The sequence below is a fragment of the Bubalus kerabau genome, chromosome X, assembly GCF_029407905.1.
Source record: "Bubalus kerabau isolate K-KA32 ecotype Philippines breed swamp buffalo chromosome X, PCC_UOA_SB_1v2, whole genome shotgun sequence".
Lineage (NCBI taxonomy): Eukaryota > Metazoa > Chordata > Mammalia > Artiodactyla > Bovidae > Bubalus > Bubalus kerabau.
The window spans coordinates 64,076,077-64,103,588 of NC_073647.1; the positions used below are offsets into that span (position 1 = coordinate 64,076,077).

The 27,512-nt window shown below is 43.5% G+C and overlaps 1 protein-coding gene across 2 annotated transcripts; it reads right to left on the reverse strand.

The window, feature by feature from the left end:
* Positions 1-757: 757 nt before the first annotated feature.
* Positions 758-11,926, reverse strand: LOC129639215 (cancer/testis antigen family 47 member C1-like). 2 transcript variants are annotated; one of them, XM_055564245.1, is made up of 4 exons: positions 11,318-11,926; positions 10,162-10,336; positions 5,188-5,251; positions 758-982 (listed from the first exon to the last, which is right to left on the reverse strand). In XM_055564245.1, exons 1-3 carry the CDS (start codon positions 11,862-11,864, stop codon positions 5,227-5,229), a joined length of 747 nt encoding a protein of 248 aa, XP_055420220.1. In that variant the 5' UTR covers positions 11,865-11,926; the 3' UTR covers positions 758-982; positions 5,188-5,226. The 2 variants fall into 2 exon arrangements, with proteins under 2 accessions (XP_055420220.1, XP_055420221.1); XM_055564246.1 differs by lacking the exon at positions 5,188-5,251.
* Positions 11,927-27,512: the final 15,586 nt, after the last annotated feature.

A 27,512-nucleotide genomic window follows, 5' to 3' on the forward strand; every position in this document is an offset into this window, starting at 1 on the left:
TAATCAGTGATTGTTTTGCATGTTTTTAAACCTCATATTCATGATATCATAATGGCTCTATCCTTCTGAACCTAGTTTGTTCCCTCATCCATTGTTTTCTTCACTGCCAGGAGGTTTTTCTGTATCTCAGGGCCTTGAGAATTCTAGTCTCGTCCCCATTCCTTTACTGTGAGCCTTTACTGTCCCATTCAGCTTACCTGTGTATCAAGTCACTGAACAAACGGTGGTCTTACCACAGGAGAAACTCAGTCCCTCACAACACCCATCCCCTGCCCCATGCCCATCATTGCTCTTAGACGGTGATGCTGAAACTTTGAGATGCCTCAGAGTCACCTGGAGGACATGTAAAGCCTGATAGCTGGGCCACCTTCAGAATAATGAGCCAGTAAATCTGGAGTGGGGCCTGAGACGTTGTACTTCTAACAAGTTCCCAGGTGATGCTGATGCTGCTGGTCTGTGGCAGCTCAGTAGCTCCATCTGGTCTCCAGATAAGCTTGGTCACCCCCTGGTTCCTCTCACTAAACTGAAGTAGGGGCTAGACCTCCGTCTCTCTCTTTACATAAATTGTTTGTCAATTGATATATTAATTAACCTGTGGCTGCAATAAAGGGCTTCCTGATAACTTGGTTGGTAAAGGATCCACCTGCTATGCAAGAACTTAAAAAAATGGTTTCAATGACAGTAAAGTGGACCAAAACAAAAAGATACAAGATTTGCATCAGTGTTACACATCTAAAAAATCTGCAGCTTATCCATGGCTAGCAAATTTTTATTTTTAACATGAACAAACGCAGTCAAATATATCTGACAAACGTAAGAAAAAAAGTCAGATGTCAGTGAATAAGATATTTCACATGATGAAACCTGGAACAAAACCAGTGTTGATAAAATTCCCACTGGCTACTGAGAAGCCGAAAATCTCAAATTCGTGAGGGACACGTCCACTGTTTCTTCCTCCATCATGTCTTTCTATGCTTGACAGCTGTGGGATGAAGTAAGAGTCAATTAACAATTGTAAACCAGGGGGCAGTCCCAAGATAGCAGCGGAATAGGACAGGGAGACCACTTACTTCCCCCACAAATTCATCAAAAGATCATTTGAATGCCCAGCAACTTCCACAAAACAACTTCTGAATGCTGGCAGAGGACACCAAGCACCCAGACAGGCAGCCAGATCTCTTCAAAAGGAGGTAGGACAAAATATAAAAGACAAAAACTGAGGCAAAAGATTTAGGGACGGAGGCCCATCCTGGGGAGGGAGTCAGGAAAGAGGAGAAGTCTCCACACAGCAGGAAACCCTCACACAGGAGTGTCTGAGGGGAGTTCTGGAATCTCAGAGGGCAACGTAACCAGGAGGGAAAACAAAAACAAAAACAAAAACAAAAACACCACAGAATACGCACCTAAGCACAACTGCCAGCGGAGAAGTGGCCCAGACACTCGGGTCCACCACCAGTGAGTGGGGGCTGGGCAGGAAGGTGCAGGCTGCATAACTGGTCCTTAGGGTAAGGACCGGGCCTGAATGCCCTGAGGACAGTCTGAGGGAGCTAATGTGAGACAGCAACCCAAACCGTGGGATCACCAGAGAGACACACAAAAAAGACCTTTCTCACGAAAGGCTCTATTGGCACCCCTGGCACGCTCACAGAACAAAGGACTGAGCAAATACCACAGGAGAGCAAGCCAGCTGCCATATAGGGCCCTCCCTCCCTGGAGGCAGAGAGGCAGGCCAGAGATAGCCAGAGCCGGAAGGCAAGGGGCTGCTGCAATCTTGGCCCCAGAGATCACATCTTCCACCAAACTGGGAGCAGGCTCCCAGTTGCTAACCTCGTCTTCTTGGGATCCTAGATGGTTGACATCTGCCAGGAGTGTCACAGCCTGGGAACAGCTCCCCAGAGGAGACATACGGCACACCTGGAACTGCGCTCTTGTGGAAACTGAGTGGCGGGGACCAGGCAGGTGAGTTAGACGCATGGCCCACCGAGCACCCGGTCGCCTGAGCTGCTCGGACCTGGGAGGGGCACAAAACGCACAGCCTATCCGGGTCTGTGCCCTTGTGGAGCACCTGAGAACCTGAGCGGCTCAGCCCTGGGAAGTGCACGAAACGCAGGGCCCACTCGGCACAGTGCCCTTGCAGAGCACCCTGGAGACTGATCGGTCTAGACCCAGGAAGCACATGCTGCCTTGGACTGTGGCAAACCCAGTGTGGTCCATCCACTGCGAGCACTCCCCACACACGCCAGCGGTGTTTGTTTGCAGTGTCCCTCCCTCTCCACAACACAACTGAACAAGTGAGCCTAAGTAAGTGGCCACCTTCGCCCCCTTGTGTCAGGGCAGAAATTAAGACACTGAAGAGACTTGCAGAGGAAGCCAAAATAAACAAAGAAGGGGGAACCGCTTTGGAAGTAACAGGTACAACAGATTGAAACCCTGCATTTGATACTGGAGACATCGGAGGGGCGCCTATAGACCTTGAGAACAAGTACAAGCCAGAACAAGGGATGATCTGACACTGAACAGACCCCACAACGCCCAGAGAAATTCCTAGATATATTTTTACTGTTATCACTTTTTAATTTTTTGTTAATTTACTTTTTATCACTCCTTTAACTTTCATTTTTATAGCCTACTTTTACGTTTCCCCCAAAAAAACCCTATTTTTTTTTTGAAAACAAATTCCGTAGTTCTTTGCTTACTGTGATTGATTATGTTTGTATTTTTTATACTTTATTTTTGAGAGTCTAACCTCTCTCCCAGGTTTATAATCTTTGCTTTTTGATATTTGTTATCAATTTTGTACCTCTAAGAATCTAATCTTCGGTATCCATTTTCACTTAAAGATCTGATTACTGGCTTGACTGCTCTCTCCCTTTTCTCCTCCAGGTCACCTCTATCGCCTTCCTCCCTCTTCTCTTGTGTATATAACTCTGTGAATCTCTCTGGGTGTTCCGGGCTGTGGAGAGCACTTAGGGCTTAGATTAATGGCTAGATTGTTCTCTCCCCTTTTGACTCTCCCTTCTCTCCTCCTGGTCACCTCTATCTCCCTCCTCCCTCTTCTCTTCTCTTCTCTATATAACTCTGTGAATCTCTCTGGGTGTTTCTGGCTCTGGAGAATTGTTTCGTCAATAAACCTAGGGGGTTTTATCGTCTATGCTGTGTGAATGGAGAAGTTTTGAGGCTACTGTAAGACAGGGACCGAAAGCCAGAGGCAGGAGGCTTAACCCCAAAACTTTAGAACATCAGAGAACGCCTGACTCCAGAGAACATTAATAGATGAGCGCTCACCCAAAAGTCTCCACACCTACCCTGAAACCAAGCTCCACCCAAGACCTAACAAGATCCAGTGCAAGACACACCACAATAATTCTCCAGCAAAACAGGAACCCAACCTTGAACATTAAAAGACGGGCGGCCCAAAGCCATGCTAAACCCACAGACACCCCAAAACTCACTACTGGACACTTCACTGCACTCCAGAGAGAAGACATCCAGTTCCACCCACCAGAACACAGGCACAAGCTCCCCCCAACCAGGAAACCTTGACAAGCCGTTAGTCCAACCCCACCCACAGGGAGAAGACGCCATAATTAAGAGGAACCACAAACTTCCAGCCTGCAGAAAGGGCACCCAAACACAGCAATCTAACCAAAATGTAAAGGCAGAGAAATATTCCGCAGGTGAGGGAACATGCTAAAAACCCACCAAACCAAACCAAAGAGGAGGAGATACCTGAAAAGGTATTTAGAATAAGGACAGTAAAGATGATCCAAAATCTTGAAAACAAAATGGAGCTACAGATAAACAGACTAGAGGCAAGAATCGAGAAAATGCAAGAAATGTTTAACTAAGGACCTAGAAGAAATAAAGAAGAATCAACCAGTAATGAATAATGCAGTAATTGAGATCAAAAGCACTCTGGAGGGAACCAACAGTAGAATAACTGAGGCAGAAGAGAGGATGGGTGAGGTGGAAGACAGAATGGTGGAAATAAATGAAGCACAGAGGAAAAAAGAATTAAAAGAAATGAGAACAACCTCAGAGACCTCTGGGAAAAAGTTGAATGCCCCAACATTTAAATCATAGGTGTCCCAGAAGAAGAAGACAAAAAGAAAGTGCGTGAGAAAATACTTGAGGAGATAATAGTCGAAAACTTCCCTAATGTGGGGAAGGAAACAGCCACCCACGTCCAAGAAACCCAGAGCGTCCCAAACAGCGTAAACCCAAGGCAAAACACCCCGAGACACAAGTTAATCAAACTAACAAAGATCAAACATTAAAAGCAGCAAGAGAAAAGCAACAAAAAACACACAAGGGGATCCCCATAAGGATAACAGCTGATCTTTCAATAGAAACTCTCCAGGCCAGAAAGGGATGGCAGGACATACTTAAAGAGATGAAAGAGAAAAACTTACAACCAAGATTACTCTACCCAGCAAGGATCTCCTTCAGATATTAAGGAGAAATCAAAAGCTTTACAGACAAGCAAAAGCTGAGAGAATTCAGCACCACAAAACCAGCTCTTCAACAAATACTAAAGGATCTTCTCTAGACAGGAAACACAGTAAATGTTTATAAAAACGAACCACCCCCCCCCACACACACACAAAATGTATATGGCAACAGGATCATACTTATCAATAATTACCTTAACTGTAAATGGGTTAAATGCTCCAACCCAAAGACAAAGACTGGTCAACTGGGTAAAAAAAACAAGACCCCTATATATGCTGTCTACAAGAGACTCACCTCAAACCTAGGGACACATGCAGACTGAAACTGAAGGGCTGGGAAAAGATATTTCATGTAAACGGGGACCAAAAGAAAGCAGGAGAGCAATACTCCTATCAGATAAAATAGAATGTGAAATAAAGACCATGATAAGAGACAAAGAAGGACACTACATAATGATCAAAGGATCAATCCAAAAAGAAGATATAACAATTATAAATATATGTGCACCCAACACAGGAGCACCTCAATACGGAAGACAAATGCTAACGAGAAAGAAAGGGGAAATTAAGAGTAACACAATAATAGTGGGGGACTTTAATACCCCCCCCACACACTTATGGATAGATCAACCAAACAGAAAATTAGCAAGGAAACACAAGTGCTAAATGATACAATGGACCAGTTAGAGCTAATTGATATCTATAGGGCATGTCACCCCAAAACAATGGAATTCACCTTTTTCTCAAGTGTACACGGAACATTCTCCAGGATAGATCACATCCGGGGCCATAAATATAGCCTTGGAAAAATAAAAAAAAAAATTGAAATCATTTGAAGCATCTTTTCTGACCACCAAGTGGTAAGATTAGATGTCAAGTACAGGAAAAAAAAAAAAAAAAAAAAAAACTATTAAAAATGCAAACATATGGAGGCTAGACAACACGCTTCTGAATAACCAACAGATCGTGGAAAAAAATCAAAAAGGAAATGAAAATATGCATAGAAACAAGTGAAAATGAAAACACGACAACCCAAGACCTATGGGATTCAGTAAAAGCAGTACTAAGAGGGAGATTCATAGCAATACAAGCCTGCCTCAAGAACCTAGAGAGACATCAAATAAAGAACCTAACTTTACATCTAAAGCTAGTAGAAAAAGAAGAAAAGAACCACCCCAAAGGTAGTAGAAGGAAAGACATCATAAAGCTGAGAGCAGAAATAACTGAAAAAGAAACAAAGGAGACTGTAGCAGAAATCAACAAAACTAAAAGCTGGTTCTTTGAGAAGATAAATAAAATAGACAAACCATTATCCGTCTCACAGGAAAAACTGGGAGAAGAATCAAATCAATAAACTTAGAAACGAAAATGGAGAAATCACAGCAGACAACACAGAAATACAAAAGGTCCTAAGAGACTAGTATGAGCAGTTACATGCCAATAAAATGGACAACTTGGAAGAAATGGACAAATTCTTAGAAAACTATAACTTTCCAAAACTGAACCAGGAAGAAATAGAAAATCTTAACAGGCCCAGCACAAGCACAGAAATTGAAGCTGTAATAAAAAACCTGCCAACAAACAAAAGCCCAGGACCAGGTGGCTTCACAGGTGAATTCTACCAAAAACTTAGAGGAGAGCTAACACCTATCCTACTCAAACTCTTCCAGAAAATTGCAGAGGGGGGTAAAGTGCCAAACTCATTCTATGAGGCCACATTCACCCTCATACCCAAACCAGACAAAGATGCCACAAAGAAAGAAAACTACAGGACACTTTATCACTGATGAACAGAGACGCAAAAATCCTCAACAAAATTCTAGCAAGCCAAATCCAACAACATATTACAAAGATCACACATCATGACCAAGTGGGCTTTATCCCAGGGATGCAAGGATTCTTCAGTATTCACAAATCAATCAATGGGATACACCATATGAACAAATTGAATGATAAAAAACATATGGTTATCGCAACAGATGCAGAGAAAGCCTTTGACAAAATTCAGTGCCCATTTATGATAAAAACTCTCCAGAAGGCAGGCATAGAAGGAACATACCTCAACATAATAAAAGCCATATACGACAAGCCCACAGCAAACATTATCCTCAATGGTGAAAAATGGAAAGCATTTCCTCCAAAATCAGGAACAAGACAAGGGTGCCCACTCTCACCACTACTATTCAGCATAGTTTTGGAAGTCCTAGCCACAGCAATTGGAGAAGAAAAACAAATAAAAGGAATCCAGATTGGAAAAGAAGAAGTGAAACTCTCACTGTTTGCAGATGACATGATCCTTCTACGTAGAAAACCCTGAAGACATCACCAGAAAGTTACTAGAGCTAATCCATGAATATAGTGAAGTTGCAGGATATAAAATTAACACACAGAAATCCCTTGCATTCCTATACACTAACAATGAGAAAACAGAAAGAGAAACTAAGGAAACAATCCCATTCACCATTGCAATGAAAAGAATAAAATACTTAGGAAGAAATTTACCTAAAGAAACAAAAGACGTATACATGGAAAACTAGAAAACACTGATCAAAGAAATCAAAGATGACACAAATAGATGGAGAAATATACCATGTCCGTGGATTGGAAGAGTCAATATAGGGAAAATGAGTACACTACCCAAAGCAATCCCTGTCAAGCTACCAACGGTATTTTTCACAGAACTAGAACAAATAAGTTCACAATTTGTATGGAAACACAAAAAACCTCGAATAGCGAAAGCAATCCTGAGAGAGAAGAATGGAACTGGAGGAATCAACCTGCTTGACTTCAGACGACACTACAAAGCTACAGTCATCAAGACATTACGGTACTGGCACAAAGACAGAAATATAGATCAATGGAACAAAATAGAAAGCCCACACACCTATGGATACCTTATCATTGAGAAAGGGGGCAAAAATATGCAATGGAGAAAAGACAATCTCTTTAACAAGTGGTGCTGGGAAAACTGGTCAACCACCTGTAAAAGAATGAAACGAGAACCCTTTTAACACCATACACAAAAATAAACTCAAAATGGATTAAAGATCTAAACCTAAGACCAGAAACTATAAAACTCTTCGGGGAAAACATAGGCAGAACACTCTCTGACATAAATCACAGCAAGATCCTCTATGACCCTCCTCCCAGAGTAATGGAAATAAAAGCAAAAATAAGCAAATGGGACCTAATTGAACTTAAAAGCTTTTGCACAACGAAGGACACTATAAGCAGGGTGAAAAGGGAGCCTTCAGAATGGGAGAAAATAATAGCAAACGAAGCAACTGACAAAGAATTAATCTCCAAAATATACAAGCAGCTCATGCAGCTCAATTCCAGAAAAATAAACGACCCAATCCAAAAATGGGCCAAAGAACTAAACAGACATTTCTCCAAAGAAGACATACAGATGGCTAACAAACACATGCAAAGATGTTCAACATCACTTATTATCAGAGAAATGCAAATCAAAACCACAATGAGGTACCATCTCACGCCAGTCAGAATGGCTGCCATCAAAAAGTCTATAGAACAGTCTTATGGACTCTGTGGGAGAGGGAGAGGGTGGGAAGATTTGGGAGAATGGCATTGAAACATGTAAAATATCATGTATGAAACGAGTTGCCAGTCCAGGTTCGATGCAAGATACTGGATGCTTGGGGCTGGTGCACTGGGACGACCCAGAGGGATGGTATGGGGAGGGAGGAGGGAGGAGGGTTCAGGATGGGGAACACATGTATACCTGTGGCGGATTCATTTTGATATTTGGCAAAACTAATACAATTATGTAAAGTTTAAAAATAAAATAAAATTTTTTAAAAAAGTCTACAAACAATAAATGCTGGAGAGTGTGTGGAGAAAAAGGGCACCCTCTTACACTGTTGGTGGGAATGCAAACTAGTACAGCCACTATGGAGAACAGTGTGGAGATTCCTTAACAACAACAACAACAACAACAACAACAACAAACTGGAAATAGAACTGCCATACGACCCAGCGATCCCACTGCTGGGCATACACACCGAGGAAACCAGAGTTGAAAGAGACACATGTACCCCAATGTTCACTGCAACACTGTTTACAATAGCTAGGACACGGAAGCAACCTAGATGTCCATCAGCAGACGAATGGATTAGGAAGTTGTGGTACATATACACGACGGACTATTACTCAGCTATTAAAAAAAAAAAAGAATGCATTTCAGTCAGTTCTAATGAGGGGGGTGAAACTGGAGCCTATTATACAGAGTGAAGTAAGTCAGAAAGACAAACACCAAATACAGTATATTAACACATATATATGGAATTTAGAAAGATGGTAACTGTAACCCTATATGCGAGACAGCAAAGAGACACCGATGTAAAGAACAGACTTTTGGACTCTGTGGGAGAAGGCGAGGGTGGGACGATATGAGAGAATAGCACTGAAACATGTATATTACTCTATGAAAAATAGATGACCAGTGCAAGTCTGATGCATGAAGCAGGGCACCCGGAGCGGGTGCTCTTGGACAACTCGGAGGGATGGGGTGGGGAGGGAGGTGGGAGCAGGGTCAAGATGGTGGGACACATGTACACCCATGGCTGATTCATGTTGATGTATGGCGAAAACCACAGTATTGTAAAGTAACTGGCCTCCAATTAAAATATATAAATTAATTTAAAAAATTGTAAACCAGTAACAGGCAAAAGTGACTTTCTAAATCTAAGAAAACAGTCAGTCCTACATATGCCTGCTAAGTCAAAAGAGAAATTACCACATTTACCTCTGTCAACACAGACCTTGAGATATGTCGTCAATCACTCACCCCTCATACCAACGTCCTCTCCCACTCGCCAAACACCAAAATGCCTGCTTTGTTGTTGGTGGTTTTTCTCGAGAGAGACTTATCTAATAAGTCTTTCCACCTTACAAGCCTGTGCTCTCTCCATCAATCGCACTCTTAAACTCCCAGACTCTCAGTTTGCACATCCATAAAAGGAAAAGAAGAAAGACAGGAAAAAGCAAAGCAAGAAAGAGAGGAAGGGACAGGTAAAATATAAGTTGACTTAATGACCAATTCGGTGATGGACAGGGAGGCCTGGCGTGCTGCGATTCATGGGGTCGCAAAGAGTCGGACAGGACTGAGCGACTGAACTGAACTGAACTGAATGACCAATTCAGCAGTGAACAACAATCTCACCATGACTAATTTGCTTTTCTTCTGACTGTCCCATGAACTAGAAAAACTTACAACTGAACAAATAGAGATTAGTCATTAAATGTGCTCCCACTTGAAAATTTTTCACTGACTACATCTTTGTCAATAGTCACAACCTCAAAGGCATTTGCTTTCTCCCGGTTAGGACAAAAGACCGTATTTCTGTAGCTCAGTGCTGAAGGCCCAGCTAGTGTCCGTTCCAGTCACCTTTAGTCGCTTGTTCTGGTTAACTGCGTTCCAGACAAACAGTGGTCTCTGCTACCAGGTCTCAAAAATTTCCCACGTGGGGAAGCCTTACAGCTACAGCTCAAAGGACCTGTAGCTGTGAATGAAGTACATTTCAGAACATGCTGTGTTCTATATTATCTAGCAAACAAAGTATTATTAACATTAAGCTGTTTTGAAACTAGACTTTAACCAAGTTTTAATTATTATTTACTTTGGGGAGAACATTTAAAAATGTAGGTCAGGAATGGTGGCTGGGTGATACTCAGAGCTGCACACAGATACCTGGGTTCTCCGGGGCTGTCCTCTGCTGGGTCCAGGTCCTTTTCAGGTCCTTCTTCTGGTTTTTTATCGCTGTCCTCCTCCTCACCTTCAGCTTCTTGGACCTCCTCATCAGACTCTTCATACTGATAATCACTCGCTTCTTTTGTGAAGTATAACACAGACTTTGGGACTGGAACTTCACGGAAAAAAATAACCCAATTTATAATCAGTCGCCACATCCAGTACTCTACCACCACGGAGGAGAGAAGTAGGTGATGGGCACCTTCCTAGAGGTTGGTGCAACACCGTCAGGGCCCTCACATTTCCGCAGCTTCGGGCTTTTCAGGGTGAGGTCTTTACTGTCTTTCCAGAAGATCTCACACCCTGTGCTGCTGATTATTTCTGGCCCTTTGGAGAAGAAGGGATCAGAATCATCTGGGTCTGACCGCATTTGGTATGTTTCTGTCAGAACTTCGTTGAAAAAGTATTCCTTTCACTTAAAAAGAAATCCTACTGTGACGCTCATTGGCTCCCAGACCCCTGAGAATTTTTATTTTTACATCTTTCAGGTGCTCCAGTACAAGTGCATCATTTTCCCGGATCATGCTACCGAGAATCTTTAGGTTTTTAAATGCCCTCAAGCAAAAGCGAGGGATGCCCTTTGTTTCTCCTTCCCCTCAGGCTCTCCATCTCCTCCCAGGCTCCTTCTGGAACAGGTACTGGCCACTAACATTCACCTTCTGTGGGCTCATGAATTGCACTGATGATGTCAGCTCTCTTATCAAACAGAGGGCTGGCAGAAGGAAGCATACTTTTTCTCAAGACCATAAAGGTCTTTATAGAATTGGGCTTCTACTTGTGCAAATTATGCCTGGAGGTTTTTGAGAGCTTTGACCCGCTGCTTAACCGCTAGAGGCCAGTGCTGAGCGCAGCCTGCCTTTGAGCCCGATGCCCCCACAGGGTCTGCAAGGGCCTGAGGGCCTGGCCGCCACTTGCCCACCTCGGCCCTGCCAGGACCACAGGCCCTGGCCTCCCAGGACTCAGAGGCAACAGCCAGGGCGCCACCCTCCCAGAGCTCAGCCTCCACTGCAGATTCCTCTGACTTCTGGGATGCAGACCCCTGGACCCTGGGACCCTGAGGCTCCCAGGGTGGGGGCGCCCTCTGCTTGGTACTCACCCTGCGAGGCCTCGCCTCCCTCTGCCAGGTCTTCCTGCTCCTGAGGAGGCGCGGGACCCTCTCCAGGGCCGGAGGGAGGCTGGGAGCTGTGCTTGACCGTTGGGCAGGGGCCAGGGGGCCAGACCAGGGCATGGTCATTGTAGGAGAAACTGTGTAGAAGGGAGTGGACCAGACCCCAGAACACAGGCCCAAACTGCTCCAAGGGGTCCCCGTGGCCTGCAACCACTGCTGCGCCTTCCTGCTCACTCTCATCATTCTCGACTGTCTCCTCCTCCTCGACCTCTTCCAACAGGTGCTCCTCCTCCTCCAGGGCCTCCAGCTCGAAATCAGACTCCTCCTCCTCCTCTAACGGCTCTATAGCCCACACTTCCATTGTGGCCTGTGGCCCACTGTGCCCCCTGCGAAGGCCTGCTGACACCCTCAGGGAGGGCAGAAGGGCCGCGGCCTCCTCGACCCCATCCGTCCCCTCCCAAGCCGGTGCCGGGACCCCAAGGGGACTGGGGTCACAGCCCGCCCTGCCACCAGCCCTGTCCAGGCCACCTGGCATTCAGTCGTGCTCCTCTGTGGCAGACATGGCAGGAGAGACTGTGCCAGATGGTGATGGGCCTGCAGTGATGTCCAGGGGAAGATGGCAGCCGCTGAGAGTCGCGGAGGAGACGCCGTTGGCAGCGCGGACCGCAGGGTGGGGGTGTGAGCGGCAGAGATGTCAGCTGCACAGGGAACAGGAGTCTGTGAAGTTGCTGGTGTGGGCCCCGCGACAAGAATGGCAAGGGGGTGGCCCGCAGACTGGCCCACCACGACCGAGGCTGAGATGGCGGTGTACAGGCAGGAAAGAACCAGAAGGGCTGGCGACGGTAGGTGGAGCTTAAAGGTCAACCGGGGACCACTTCCTCCAGCACCAGCTCTAAGCTCATTTGCCAGGAGTCAAGGATTGGCATGATCGCCATCCAGTGAGTGGTCAAGGCCCTCAGCTTCCCTGGGGGCCTGACAGGCCCAGGTCACACTTTAAGCCCACCGGAGTCCCTTCCCCTTCACTCCATCATTGCAAAAGCAAAACTACAGTGTCCGTATGGGGCGGGGCGGGGGAGGGGGTTGCCCTGGTGTATGGGAACCTGGATGTGGTGCCCAGATGCCACGCTGGGACAACTCACACCAGCAGAGATACACTTTTTAAAAAAAGAAGGAAAAAGCAAAGGTGTATAGATCAAATATCAGCAACTGATTAAAACCTCCTGTGAGAGACAGAAAGAGAATGTGGTGGTTTTAATGTTGCTCAAGCTACTTAGTAAGAGCATACAAAGTTGGTATGGATGCTGATGAGAATGGAGAGTGGAAGAAGCAGTAAAAATTGGACTGAACCCGGTTTCTTCACTTCAAGTCTCCATGACACGAAGAGAGAGTGACTTCTTTCAAGACTGCACTAAGCACCTGCTCTGCACTAAACAGTTATACACACTCCCTCCCAAATTCATATTCTGAATTGCTTAGCCACCTCACACCCCAGATGGGGGAGTAGAAGGATATGTGCTCATCTCCTCCTGTGAGAGCACCAGAATTGCAACTACCTGTTGAACAACCATCGACAGGAGGATGCTGGAACCTACCAAAAAGAGACACCCCACGTCCAAAGACAAAGGAGAAGCTACAATGAGATGGTAGGAAGGGTGCAATCACGATAAAATCAAATCCCGAACCCACCCGTTGGGCAACCCACAAACTGGAGAACAATGATACTCAAGAAGTTCTCTCACTGTTGTGAAAGTTCTGAGCCCCACATCAGGCTTCCCAACCTGGGGAATTTGATAAAGGGGCTGGGAATCCCCAGGGAATCTGACCTCGAAGGCCAGCGGGCTTTGATTATAGTACTTCCACAGGACTGGAGGAAACAGAGACTCCACTCTTGGAGGGCACAAACAAAATCTCGCACGCACCACGACCCAAGGGGAAGGAGCAGTGACCCCAGAGGAGACTGATGCAAAACTACCTGCTACTGTTGGAGGGTCACCTGTGGAGGCCTGAGTCGGCAAGGGCTCACGGCAGGGACGGGGACACTGGCAGCAGCAGTCCTGGAAGGTCCCCCTTGATGTAAGTCCAATTGGACTTGCCATTAACCCTACCACAGAGCCCATAGATCCCAGCCCTGGGATGCCTCAGGCCAAAACACTAACAAGAAGGGAGTACAAGCCCACCCATTTGCAGACAATTGAATTAAAGTTTTACTGACCAAGGCCCTGCCCACCAAAACAAGACCCAGTTTTCCCCACCCTGTCCTTCCCATCAGAAAGCTTACAGAAGCCTCTTAGCCTCATCCACCAGAGGGCATGCTGAAGAAGCAAGAAGAAAAACAATGGAGAAGATGCAAGAATTGTTTACCAGAGACCTAGAAGAACTAAAGAACAAACTGAGATGAACACAACACTAGAAGAAGTCAATAGCAGAACAACTGAGGCAGAAGAATGGATAAGGGACCTGGAGGACAGAATGGTGGAAATCACTGCTGCAAAACAGAATATAAGGGGGAAAATTAAAAAAAAAAAAAAAAAAAAAAAGACAGCGTAAGAAACTTCTGGGACAACATTAAATGCACCAAAGGGTCCCATAAGGAGAAGAGAGAGAGAGAGAAAGGACTCAAGAAAATATTTGAGGAGATAATAGCTGAAAACTTCCCTAACATGGGATAGGGAATGGTCAACCAAGTCCAGGAAGGGCAGAGAGTCCCAGGCAGGATAAACCCAAGGAGGTTTATCCAAGGAGGATAAACCCAAGGAGGTATATTGGTGACTGTATCCACCAATACACCTAGCAATCAAACTGACAAATTTAAAGACAAAGATAAAATGTTAAAAGCACAAGGGGAAAATGACAAATAACACACGAGGGAACCCCCATCAGGTTATCAGCTGATTTCTCAACAGAAACTCTACAAGCCAGAAGGGAATGGCATGATATATTTAAAGTGATGAAAAGGAAGAAACTCCAACCAAGAATACACCAGCCTGCAAGATTCTCATTCAGATTTGATGGAGAAACCAAAAGCTTTCCACACAAGCAAAAGTTAAGAGAATGAAAAGACCTACAGAAAATAAACCCAAAGCAATTAAGAAAATGGTAATAGGATCATATATATCGATAATTACCTTAAATGTGAATGGGTAAAATGTACCAACCAAAAGACATAGACTGGCTGGGTGGATGAAAACATATGCGTGCATGCACTTCTGCTTACCCCATCACTCTGCTTAACTCCCAAATTGTATGTAATCATTTTATACTGTAGGATTAATCATGCTCCGATTATGGCTTGCAATTGTAATGACCTTTTATTTTTTGTCTGGCTATTGATTGTGAAACCTGATACACATCTTTTACCATGGTGGGTATGTAGCTATTATTCACTTCATACCATTGTGTCATGACTGGTCAACAGAAAAATAATAGAATTCTATATCACCAAAAAAAGGCAGAGGAACCAGAGATCAAATTGCCAACATCCGTGGGATCATAGGAAAAGCAAGAGAGTTCCTAAAAAACATCTGCTTCTGCTTTATTGACCACATCAAAGCCTTTGGCTGTGTGGATCACAACAAACTGGAAACTTCTTCAAGAGATGGGAATACCAGACCACCTTAACTGCCTCCTGAGAAATCTGCGTGCAGGTCAAGAAGCAACAGTTAGAACCGGACGTGGAACAACAGACTGGTTCCAAATTGGGAAAGGAGTACGTCAAGGCTGTATATTGTCACCCTGCTTATTTAACTTCTCTGCAGAGCTGTTGTTGTTGTTTAGTCACTAAGTCGTGCCCGACTCTTTTGTGGCCCCATGGACTGTAGCCTGCCAGGCTCCTCTGTCCATAGGATTTTCCCAGGCAAGAATATCGGAGTGGGTTGCCATTTCTTTCTCCAGGGGAACTTCCCGATGCAGGGACTGAACCCAGGTCTCTGGCATGTCCTGCACTGGCAGGCAGATTCTTTACCACTGAGCCACTGAGGGAAGCAGAGTACATCATGCGAAATGCCGGGCTGGATGAAGCACAAGCTGGAAGCAAGATTGCTGGGAGAAATACCAATAACCTCAGATATGCAGGTGACATCACCCTTATGGTAGAAAGTGAAGAAGAACAGAAGAGCTGCTTGATGAAAGTGAAAGAGGAGAGTGAAAAAGTTGGCTTAAAACTCAACATTCAAAAAACAAAGATTATGGCATCCGGTCCCACCACTTCATGGCAAATAGATGGGGAAGCAATGGAAACAGTGATAGAGTTTATTTTCCTGGGCTCCAAAATCACTGCAGATGGTGGCTGCAGCCATGAAATTAAAAGACGCTTGCTCCTTGGAAGAAAAGCTATGACCAACCTGGATAGCATATTAAAAAGCAGACATGCCCTTGCCGACAAAGGTCTGTCTAGTCAAAGCTATGGTTCTTCCAGTAATCATATATGGATGTGAGAGCTGGACCATAAAGAAAGCCGAGCTCCAAAGAACTGATGCTTTTTTAAAAAATATAAATTTATTTATTTTAATTAGAGCTAATTACTTTACAATATTGTATTGGTTTTGCCATACATCAACATGAATCTGCCACAGGGGTATGGAGAGGGAGGTGGGAGGAGGGTTCAGGATGAGAATTGATGCTTTTGAACTGTGGTGTTGGAGAAGACTCTTGAGAGTCCCTTGGACTGCAAGGAGATCAAACCAGTCAGTCCTAAAGGAAATCAGTCCTGAATATTCACTGGAAGGACTGATGCTGAAGCTGAAACTCCAATATGTTGGCCACCTGATGCGAAGAACTGACTCCTTGGAAAAGACCCTGATGCTGGGAAAAATTGAAGGCAGGGGGAGAAGGGGACGACAGAGGATGAGGTGGTTGGATGGCATCACCGACTCGATGGACATGGGTTTGAGCAAGCTCAGGGAGTTGGTGATGGACAGGGAAGCCTGGGGTGCTGCAGTCCATGGGGTCGCAAAGAGGTGGACACGACTGAGCGACTGAACTGAACTGAACTGAACTGATATCACCAAAACTACCATTTAATAGAAAAACCTGTAATCACTTTTTAAAATCCAGAATTTTCTTGGATTTTTTTTGAAAAATACAAATGCCCAGGCAATAGCTTTTTTTATCCAAAGCTACAGATATGTTTCTAATGAGCTGCCATATTTAAAAACAACTGGACTATACGATGATCTTTTACTTTTATCTAGTTTGTTTCACTTTTTATATTTCATATTCAGGGCCCTCATTTCATTTACTTTATGTTTTCCAATTTTTCTATCTCTCTTTCTGATATTCTTTCTCAAGCCTCTAGCAAGCGTAGTAGAAAAGCTACACACACACACACACATACATAGTATGTATATCTATTTTAGAAAACTTACGAGTGTTTGCCTAAAAAATTTGTTCTATTTTGATTCCATTTGTTTCACTTAGTATGAATACAATGATAGATTTCTAATTAAGAAATAGATATGCAACAAAGGTTTACTATATAGCACAGGGAACTGTAGTCAATGTCTTGTATAACCTATAAAAGAAAATAATTTGAAAAATAATATATGTGTATAATTGAATCAGCTTATTCTGCACCTAAAACACTGTAAGTCAACTAGACTTCAAGAAATACATATATATTAAGAAAAAAAGCCTGGGGTAATCCATCCAGAGGCGCCGTTCGTTTTCCACGGCTCAAGAACTGGGCATATTGGAGAAGTGAATTGAAAAACAGTGGGGATAATTACCCCTTCCCTACCTAGAACATATGTAATATGGGTTTCTCGCTTTATATCAGCCTTGTTTTCTTTTACCTTAACTCAGAATCAATGTTTGCAGTGAGGATAGTCCACCTGATCCCATGTTGTCAAGCCCATTTATAAGCGGCAAAGACTCAATTTAACTTTATGAGCTATATGTCAGAGTGCCTATGCCCACTGTAGGATATTTTACGACAATGGCTGCTATGGTCTGGAGAATGGAAGCACCGCAGTGATAAGATGGTTAAGGCAAATATACCTATTGGCTAACTTCAGTAGCTCCCTTAACACTATAGGGACATCTTTTAAAAATTTAGTGTTATCCTCAAGTTTCCTCTATTTTGTGCCCCAGTATGAAGGTCAAAAATTTTCCTAAAGGATGCATTTTAGCGGATGTTGAAGTCAATTCCCAATCTATTTGTAGAAGTCGAAGCCAATAAGCACTTGTTATCTTTAAAAAATATTGGTATGCTATTGTGGTAAATGTCACCTTTATAAAGGGTATACTTTACAGGCATCGGGTACATTCACAGTGTAGTTCAGCCATCCCCTCTGTTGTGTCCAAAAGGAAACCCCATGCCCAGTAATCAGTCCTTCTCCATTTCCCCCTCACTGCAACCAAGCTCTGAAAACCAATAATCTGCTCTCTGTCTCTGTGATAGTTGCTACGAATGAAATTGTACAGTATGTGACCTTTTCTGTCTGGCCTCTCTCACTTGGCATAATGATTTTGAGTTTCATTTGGGACCTCATTCCTTTTTGTGGCTGAATGCTGTGTGCTGTCCAGAGGTAAGTTCTGATACAGGGTAGGGGACTCCTCCACCTTTCTTTTTCAAGATTGTCTTAGCTATTCCTGGTCTCTTGCAATTCCACATAAATTCTAGGACCAGCTTTTTTTTTCTTTCTTTCTTTTTTTTTTTTTTTCTGCAAAATAGGTCACTGGCATCTTGAGAAGTATTGCTTTTCATCTGTAGACCTTTTTACATAGGCTTCCCATCTGTATATTAAGACCTCAAATTTTCTAAGCTGCCTTGACGCCTTTGAGCCTCAAATACCCTGCTGGCCCAACTGTGCTTTCGCCTGCTCTCACCTGCAATGTCCCCCTCCCTGTCAGGAAACTGCCCCACCCAGCTGATTCTCTCCTCTCAGCCAGACTAGCCGCACTCTGCCCATTCTTCCAGCCACCAAGCTTTACTTTCCTGCCAGGCAGTGCAATGATTCCTACAGGACAACGATCCCCTCGTGTGGGAACCCTGGCGTGCCCCATCCTCTTGTTACTACAACATCTATTTCCCACGGTCCCTGCCGCTTAACTCTACTCCAGAGCCACACTCCCCCACTGTCCTGGTGTCCACCCAGGCTGTGAGTACCTGAGACTCACCAACAGCTGTCCATCTGTCCAGTGTCGTGTGCTTGGCCATCTCACACTTCTTAGGGTAGGGGATCCCTCCTTCATTCGTGGGGTAGATGGGAGATAAACAGAACTTGTGGTGTCACAACAGGATGGCCCAACCACGACCCGGGAAGCCTGAACAGCTTTAACTCGCTTCTCTTTTGCTAACTAAAAGTTTTGTTAGCTGAAGGTGAAGGTGACCTGGGCTGGAGCTGCCAAAGATGCCTGGATTGTGCTTTGGCTTGTGCCTGTTCTGTTGCCTCTCGACCTCGGCCGTCTCTTCCCACCCTAACTTGTTGTTCTAGTGCCTGAGGAGGGAACTATGGTGAAATGACTGTATCCTGGCCTGAGGTGGGCTGTTTTGCCCCCTTTGCCTGGCACCTCCAAGGACACAGTCTGAGGCTGGGGATCATCAATGAATCCATAGAGTGGAAGTCTAGGGAGTGTTCAGCCGATAGTGACAGGCGGTGCTGATGACACAGCTTAACTGTTCCGCTTTTGATTCCCACTTTCCAGGGGCCGGCCTAGAGGCTTTGGGGATAAGAAATCCAGTGTAGTAGGGTGGTCACTGAAGATGGATCATGGGGTGCAGTAGGGGGTGGATCATGGGGCAGTCATCCTGGTTGCTTCTCAAGTGTGCCCATTTCAAGCAAGGGTAGCAAACTTTCCTGTCTCCTTTCTGTTGCTTTCCAAGTGAAAGCCACTCAGTCATGTCCAACTCTTTGCGACCCCAAGGACTATACAGTCCTTGACATTCTCCAGGCCAGAATACTGGAGTGGCTAGCCTTTCCCTTCTCCAGGGGATCTTCCCAACCCAGAGATCAAAGCCAGGTCTCCCGCACGGCAGGAGAATTCTTTACCAGCTGAGCCACAAGGGAAGCCTTGTGGCTTCCCTGTGTTGCTTTCCAAACACATCTGCTTTTCTTGGCTGTGTGCTCTACAGACGTTAGTTAGGTCTAGCTGTTCCGTTCCTTGATCTCACTATTGGTCTTCTGTCTATGTGCCTGTCCCTCATCGAAAATGGAGTGTTGAAGTCTCCAAGGATTATTTAGAACTGTGTACTCTATCCAGTTCTGTCACTTTTTGTTTCATATATTTGGGGAGGCTGTGGGGACCTTATGGATATATAACTCATACATCTCCTTTGTGTACTGATTTTTTATTAATATAGAAATCCGTTGATATTCTGTATATAAAAATAAAAGTTCTGTTAAAATCTATTTCATCTACTGCCAGTACAGCCACTGCAACTCCCACTTTGGGACGATTTGCATGGATACCATTTTCTACCCTTTTGTTCGCAAACTCTTTTTGGATGTGAGACAAGACTCTTATATTAATAGATAACATGTACTGGGTTACATTTATTGTTAATCCTCTTTGCCAATCTGCCTTTTCATTGAATAGTTTTATCTGTTGGAATTGCAGAGATTTGGAGAAGGAAACGGCAACCCACTCCAGTATTCTTGCCTAGAGATTCCCAGGGACAGAGGAGCCTGGTGGGCTGCCGTCTATGGGGTCGCACAGAGTCGGACACGATGAAGCAACTTAGCAGCAGCAGCACTGCAGAGATTATTTCCGAGGAAAGATTTTTCATAACAGTTTTCTAACTTTCCACATGTCCCCCCATTTTTGTTCCATCACTCCTCAATTACTGTCTTTTTCTGTGATTAATTGAAATTTTCTCTTGCACAAAGTGATTATCACTTTTATTCTTTACTTTTAAAATACTTTTAAGTCTGGAGTTTTTAAATTTGTTTTGTGCTTTTTTGGGGGGTTGTTATGCTGTGAATTATAATTATTATCTTAGCTTGAAAAAAGTCAAGTTTGTATTAATACTGAGATAGTTTTCTTAGTATTCTAAACTCTGTTCCCTCCCAGCTCTGCCACATTCCTTTATTTATTGTGATAAATGGCAGGTTTGCATATGGTTCCTATTTACAGATTTATGGTTACTGCTTTATACATTTTTGTTTTAAATCAAAATAAAACAGAGGAGAAGATAAACAGAAGTTACAGGGATTTCCCTGGTGGTCCAGTGGTTTAGAATCCACCTTCCAATGCAGGGGATGTAGGTTCAAACCCTGAACCCGTATCTAAGATGCCACATGTGGTGGATCAACTAAACCTTGGGGCCACAACTCCCGAGCCCGCATGCTCTGGAGCCCGTGTGTCACAACTGGAGAGACGCCCTCACGATGCAGTGAAGATCGTGTTGCAATGAAGACCCAATGTGGCCATTAATAAATAGGTATTGTTTGAAAAGAGGAGTTATAAACCCAAAGTGCAGGAACACTGGCTTTCGCATTTATCTGTGCAGTTGCCTTGGCCTTTGTGGTTTATTTCTTCACAGTCCTCCAAATAGGTGCCCACGGGTGTTTCACTTCAGCCTGAAGGACTACTTTTAGCATTTACTTTTTAAGCTATGCTGGGTCTGTTTTGCTGCGCAGGCTTTTCTCTAGCTGTGAAGAGCAGGGGCTACTGTCTGCTTGCAGTGAAGGGCTTCTCATCACAATGGCTTCTATTATTGCAGAACATGGGCTCCAGGGCTGGGGCTCAGCAGTTGTGACACACCGGTTTAACTGCTCCACAGTATGTGGGATCTTCCTGGACCTGGGATCAAACCCATGTCCTCTGAATTGGCAGGCAGATTCTTTATCACTGAGCCACAAGGGTAGTCCCTGTATCAGCTTTTCAGTGTGAACAGGATGTGCATGCCTCCCATCCCCTCCTACTTTGTTGCGGTATAATTTATAAATAAAATTTGTATATTTAAGTTGAACAATGTGATGTGATGTATGCATACATTGTTAAATGATTACCACAGGCTACTTAATACACATATTACCTCACACAGTTAAAGGATTTTAGGAGGTGAGGTGTGGGATAAAACTAAGATCTACTCCCTCATCAAGTCTCCAGTATACCATACAATGTCTTAAAGTTATATTCAACATGCTGTACGTTAGATCCCTAGAATTTATTTAGCTTATAACTGATTGTTTTTACCCTTTGATGAACCACTCCACAAATTAAAGTCCTGGAGGCATCGCGCTTCCTGCTTTCATTATATCACAAAGGTATAGTAATCAAAACAGTATGGTTCTGGCATAAGAATAGATACACAGATCTTCGAAACAACATACAGATCCCAGAAATAAACCCACATGTGTGTGCGTGAGTTCATGCGTGCATGCTAAGTCACTTCAGTCGTGTCCAGCTCTTGGCAACCCTGTGGGCAGTAGCCCACCGGGCTCCTCTGTCCATGGGATTTTCCAGGCAAGAATATTGGAGTGCACGGCTGTGCCCTCCTCCTGGGGATCTTCCCAACCCAGGGATCCAACCTGTGTCTTACCACTAGTGCCACCTGGGAAGGCCAAACCCACACATATATGCTCACCTATTTGACAAGAGCTCCAAGAACATGCAATGAGTGTTTCCTGGTAGCTCAGCAGCAAAGAATTGCCCTGCAACGCAGGAGACTTGCAGGAGATGTGTGTTGGGTCCCTGGGTTGGGAAGACCACCTGCAAGCAAGGAGAACAACAATCAAGAAAACATCATGAGGAAAGGATAGCCTATTATCTTACACCATATCCCCAAGTCAATTCAAAATGTATAAAGATTAAACATAAGGCCTGAAACTGTAAAACTCCGAGAAGAAAATATTGGGGTAAGCACTTTAACATAGGTTTTGACAAAGAATTTTTTTAATTGACCCCAAAACAGAGGCAATGAAAGCAAAAATAAACAGGTGAATTACATCAAACTAAAAAGATTCTACACAGCAAAGGAAGCAATCAACAAAATGAAAAGGCAACTTGCCTATGGAGCAGAGGAAAATATTTGCAAAGCATGTATCTGCTAAGGGATTCATATGCCAAATGTATAAGGAACTCAGTCAACTCAAGAGCAAAAGAGAAATTCTCAATCAATAAAATGATACATGGAGGACTTCCCTGGTGGTCCAGTGGTTAGGACTCCACACTTCCACTGCAGGGTACATGGGTTTGACCCCTGGTCAGGGAACAAAGATCCTACAAGCCTCGTGGCATGGCCCCCCAAAAGAAATCTTCTGATCATATCATGTACCGACCTAAATGGGAAAAGAATTTGAAAAATAAGAGTTACATCTATTGATACATGTATAACGAATCACTTTATTGTACACCTGAAACTATCATGACATTGTTAAGCAACTATACTCCAATATAAAATAAACTGTGAAAAAAGACATCACATCTGTTACAATGGCTATTATCCAAAGGACAAGAAATAGCAAGTGTTGGCAAGGTTGTGGTAAAAAGGGAACCCTTCTGCTCCGTTGGTGGGAATGCAAAATCGTGCAGCCACTATGAAAAACAGTGTGGAGATTCCTCAAAAAATTAAAAATAGAATTATCAGATCATCCAGCAATCCCACTCCTGAAAATATATCCAAAGGACATGATTCCTGCTCTGCTCTTATATGCTCATTGCAGCATTATTTGCAATAGTCAAGAATGAAGACAACCTAAGTGTTTGTGGCAGATGAAAGGATAAAGAAAATATTATATGCATATGTATGTATATGTGTGTATAATATACATATACATATATACATATATATATGGGGCTTCCCTGGTGGTTCAGATGGTAAAGAATCTGCCTGCAAAGCAGGAGATCTGGGTTTGATCCCAGGATGAGAAATATCCCCTGGAGAAGGAAATGACAACACACTCCAGTGAGATATATATATATATATAAAATACATAATATATATGTAACACAATATATGTAACACAATATGTATTTAATATAATATATATATATACAGAATATGTTCAATATAATATACTATATATCATAAATACTTATGTGGCATAAAATAGAATTCTTTTTAAAAATTCATCTGAAAAAATATTTTTGCCTTTATGGGGGTGAAACTGAGGGGAAGCAGGAGCAGTGATAATACATAGTGGATTCTGCTTCCTTCAGACTTCTTGCCTTTCTCTGGAAATCTCTACAGGCAGAGCTTAATAGGGAGACAGTTGAAAAGGCAAAATGGGGTTGGCAGTGACCCAGAAACTTAGAACACATTAGAGAATTTGGAACTCATATATTTAGACAACTTTAACTTACCTAGCCTCTGTGTCTTATGCCACATATACCCTGAGAGAGAACGCAAACACTGTGCCTTTTGTAACAAAAGAAACACAGAAACGACTGTAATGACATCAATAACACCCACTTTCAAAAACACAAAAACTAAAATTGAGACCTTTGTCAGGAGCTGTAGTGATGTTTATATAGTAAATAGGGAACCGTTGACAGATTTTAATTAAGTTTACATATTTTACTAATTTTGGTATTGAAAATTTCATACACATAATGACTTCTCTTCTTTCTCACATGGCCACCTAGAAAACTCAGAGTGTAGGTAAAAAGCATCCTTCTCCATATATTTGTTTAATATTCCAGCCTCAGGCACACTCAACACCTTTGCCTGAGCACCAGGTGGAACATCACTCTTACGTAAGCCAGTTTTTCTACCTGAAAGATTTTAAAACAGCCTTAAAAAGTTTTGTAAGAATTGGGAGATCTAAAGATAAAACCTGTGTAAAAACTGAGTAGAGACACAAACCTTTTTGACTCAGAAACTTATCTGGAGCACTGTGTGGGTGTGTGTGAGTGTATGTGTAAGTACTATTTCAGTTGAACTTTAAGCAAACTGCAAACATACAGAGGCAGGACCTGGGGTCTTTGGGCAGGTGTGGCAGTTAAAGAGTGCGAGCTCTCAAACCAGACCTCCTACCCAGAGCTTGTTATATATACAGAGTGAAGTAAGTCAGAAAGAGAAAAATAAATATTGTTCATTAACGCATATATATGGAATCTAGAAAAATGGTACTGATGAACTTTTTTGCAGGGCAGGAATAGGATTCAGATATAGAGAGCAGACTTATGGACACAGCGGGGGCAGGAGAGGGTGGGACTAAATGCAAGAGCAGCATTGACATATATACATTATTATATGTAACATAAATAGCTGATGTGAAGTTGCTGTATAACACAGGGAGCGCAACTTTGTGCTCTGTGACAACCTAGAGGGGTGAGATGGGGTGGGAGTCGAGAGGGAGTTTCAAGAGGGAGGTGACACATGGATACCTATGGCTGATTCATGTTGCTGTATGGCAGAAACCAACACAACATTGTTGTCTGCACAGAATTGGACACGACTGAAGTGAAGGGACTTAGCAAGAACACACCATATGACCCATCAAACCCACTCCTGGGCATATATCCAGAGAAAACTCTAATTCAAACAGATACATGCACCCCAACATTCATAGTAGCACTATTTACAAGGGCCAAGACAAGGAAGCAACTTAAATGTCCATCGACAGACAAATGGATTAAGAAGATGTGGTACACATATACAACAGAATCCTACTCAGCCATAAGAGAATGAAATATAATGAGGCCATTTATCAGCAACATGGATGGACCGAGAGATTATCATACTAAGTGAAGTAAGTCAGACAAAGACAAACATCACAGGATTTCACTTATATGTGGAATCAAATATGTTACAGGTGAACATATTTACAAAAGAGAAGCACTCACAGACATAAAAAACAAACTCATGGTTACCAAAGGGGTAAGGGGGTATCAGATCAGATCAGTCGCTCAGTCGTGTCCGACTCTTTGCGATGCCATGAATCGCAGCACGCCAGGCCTCCCTGTCCATCACCAACTCCCGGAGTTCACTCAAACCCACGTCCATCGAGTCGGTGATGCCATCCAGCCATCTCATCCTCTGTCGTCCCCTTCTCCTCCTGCCCCCAATCCCTCCCAGTATCAGAGTCTTTTCCAATGAGTCAACTCTTTGCATGAGGTGGCCAAAGTACTGGAGTTTCAGCTTTAGCATCATTCCTTCCAAAGAAATCCCAGGGCTGATCTCCTTCAGAATGGACTGGTTGGATCTCCTTGCAGTCCAAGGGACTCTCAAGAGTCTTCTCCAACACCACAGTTCAAAAGCATCAATTCTTCGGCGCTCAGCCTTCTTCACAGTCCAACTCTCACATCCATACATGACCACAGGAAAAACCATAGCCTTGACTAGACGGACCTTTGTTGGCAAAGTAACGTCTCTGCTTTTCAATATGCTATCTAGGTTGGTCATAAGTTTCCTTCCAAGGAGTAAGCGTCTTTTAATTTCATGGCTGCAGTCACCATCTGTAGTGATTTTGGAGCCCAGGAAAAATAAAGTCAGACACTGTTTCCACTGTTTCCCCATCTATTTCCCATGAAGTGATGGGACCGGATGCCATGATCTTTGTTTTCTGAATGTTGAGCTTTAAGCCAACTTTTTCACTCTCCACTTACACTTTCATCAAGAGGCTTTTGAGTTCCTCTTCACTTTCTGCCATAAGGGTGGTGTCATCTGCATATCTGAGGTTATTGATATTTCTCCCGGCAATCTTGATTCCAGCCTGTGTTTCTTCCAGTCCAGCGTTTCTCATGATGTACTCTGCATATAAGTAAGATAAACAGGGTGACAATATACAGCCTTGACAAACTCCTTTTCCTATTTGGAACCAGTCTGTTGTTCCATGTCCAGTTCTAACTGTTGCTTCCTGACCTGCATACAAATTTCTCAAGAGGCAGATCAGGTGGTCTGGTATTCCCATCGCTTTCAGAATTTTCCACAGTTTATTGTGATCTACACAGGCAAAGGCTTTGGCATAGTCAATAAAGCAGAAATAGATGTTTTTCTGGAACTCTCTTGCTTTTTCGATGATCCAGCGGATGTTGGCAATTTGATCTCTGGTTCCTCTGCCTTTTCTAAAACCAGCTTGAACATCAGAGAAGGGGTTAATTGAGAGGTTGGGATAAGCAGATATAGACTACTAAATATGAAATATATAACCAACGAGGTCCTACTGTATAGCACAGGGAACTATCTGTAATAAACCATAATAGAAAAGAATATGAAAATGTATATGCTTAAAGCTCAACACTCAGAAAACTAAGATCATGGCATCTGGTCCCATCACTTCAAGGGAAATAGATGGGGAAACAGTGGAAACAGTGTCAGACTTTATTTTGGGGGGCTCCAAAATCACTGCAGATGGTGACTGCAGCCATGAAATTAAAAGACGCTTACTCCTTGGAAGGAAACTTATGACCAACCTAGATAGCATATTGAAAAGCAGAGACGTTATTTGCCAACAAAGGTCCGTCTAGTCAATGCTATGGTTTTTCCAGTAGTCATGTATGGATGTGAGAGTTGGACTGTGAAGAAAGCTGAGCACCAAAGAATTGATGTTTTTGAATTGTGGTGTTGGAGAAGACTCTTGAGAGTCCCTTGGACTGCAAGGAGATCCAACCAGTCCATTCTGAAGGAGATCAGCCCTGGGATTTCTTTGGAAGGAATGATGCTAAAGCTGAAACTCCAGTACTTTGGCCACCTCATGCGAAGAGTTGACTCATTGGAAAAGACTGATGCTGGGAGGGATTGGGGGCAGGAGGAGAAGGGGACGACAGAGGATGAGATGGCTGGATGGCATCACCGACTCGATGGACGTGGGTTTGAGTGAACTCCGGGAGTTGGTGATGGACAGGGAGGCCTGGCGTGCTGGGATTCATGGGGTCGCAAAGAGTTGGATATGACTGACCAACTGAACTGAACTGAACTGAATATAACATTGTAAATCAGTTACACTTCAATAAAAATATATTGAAAAATGAAAGCCTTTGACTGTGTGGGTCATAATAAAGTGTGGAAAATTTTTAAAAAGAGATGGGAATACCAGACCACCTTACCTGTCTCCTGTGAAACCTGTATGTGGGTCAAGAAGCAACAGTTAGAACCTGCCAAGGAACAATGGACTGGTTCAAAATTGTGAACGGCGTACAAGGCTGTATATTGTCATCCTGATTTAGTATAATTTTTATGCAGAGTACATCATGTGAAATGCTAGGCTGGATATAACACAAGCTGGAATCAAGAACACCAGGAGAAATACCAACAATATCAGATAAGCAGATGATACCACTTTAATGGCAGAAAGCA

What these genes read in the sequence shown, in the direction of transcription:
- LOC129639215 (XM_055564245.1), bottom strand. Translation starts at nt 11,864, where the DNA reads ATGCCAGGTGGCCTGGACAGGGCTGGTGGCAGGGCGGGCTGTGACCCC. An exon ending in GGGAGGCGAGGCCTCGCAGG is followed by an intron (nt 10,337 to 11,317) that starts GTGAGTACCAAG and finishes TTTTCCGTGAAG; the next exon opens with TTCCAGTCCCAAAGTCTGTG. An exon ending in GACAGCCCCGGAGAACCCAG is followed by an intron (nt 5,252 to 10,161) that starts GTATCTGTGTGC and finishes TATTTTTCCAAG; the next exon opens with GCTATATTTATGGCCCCGGA.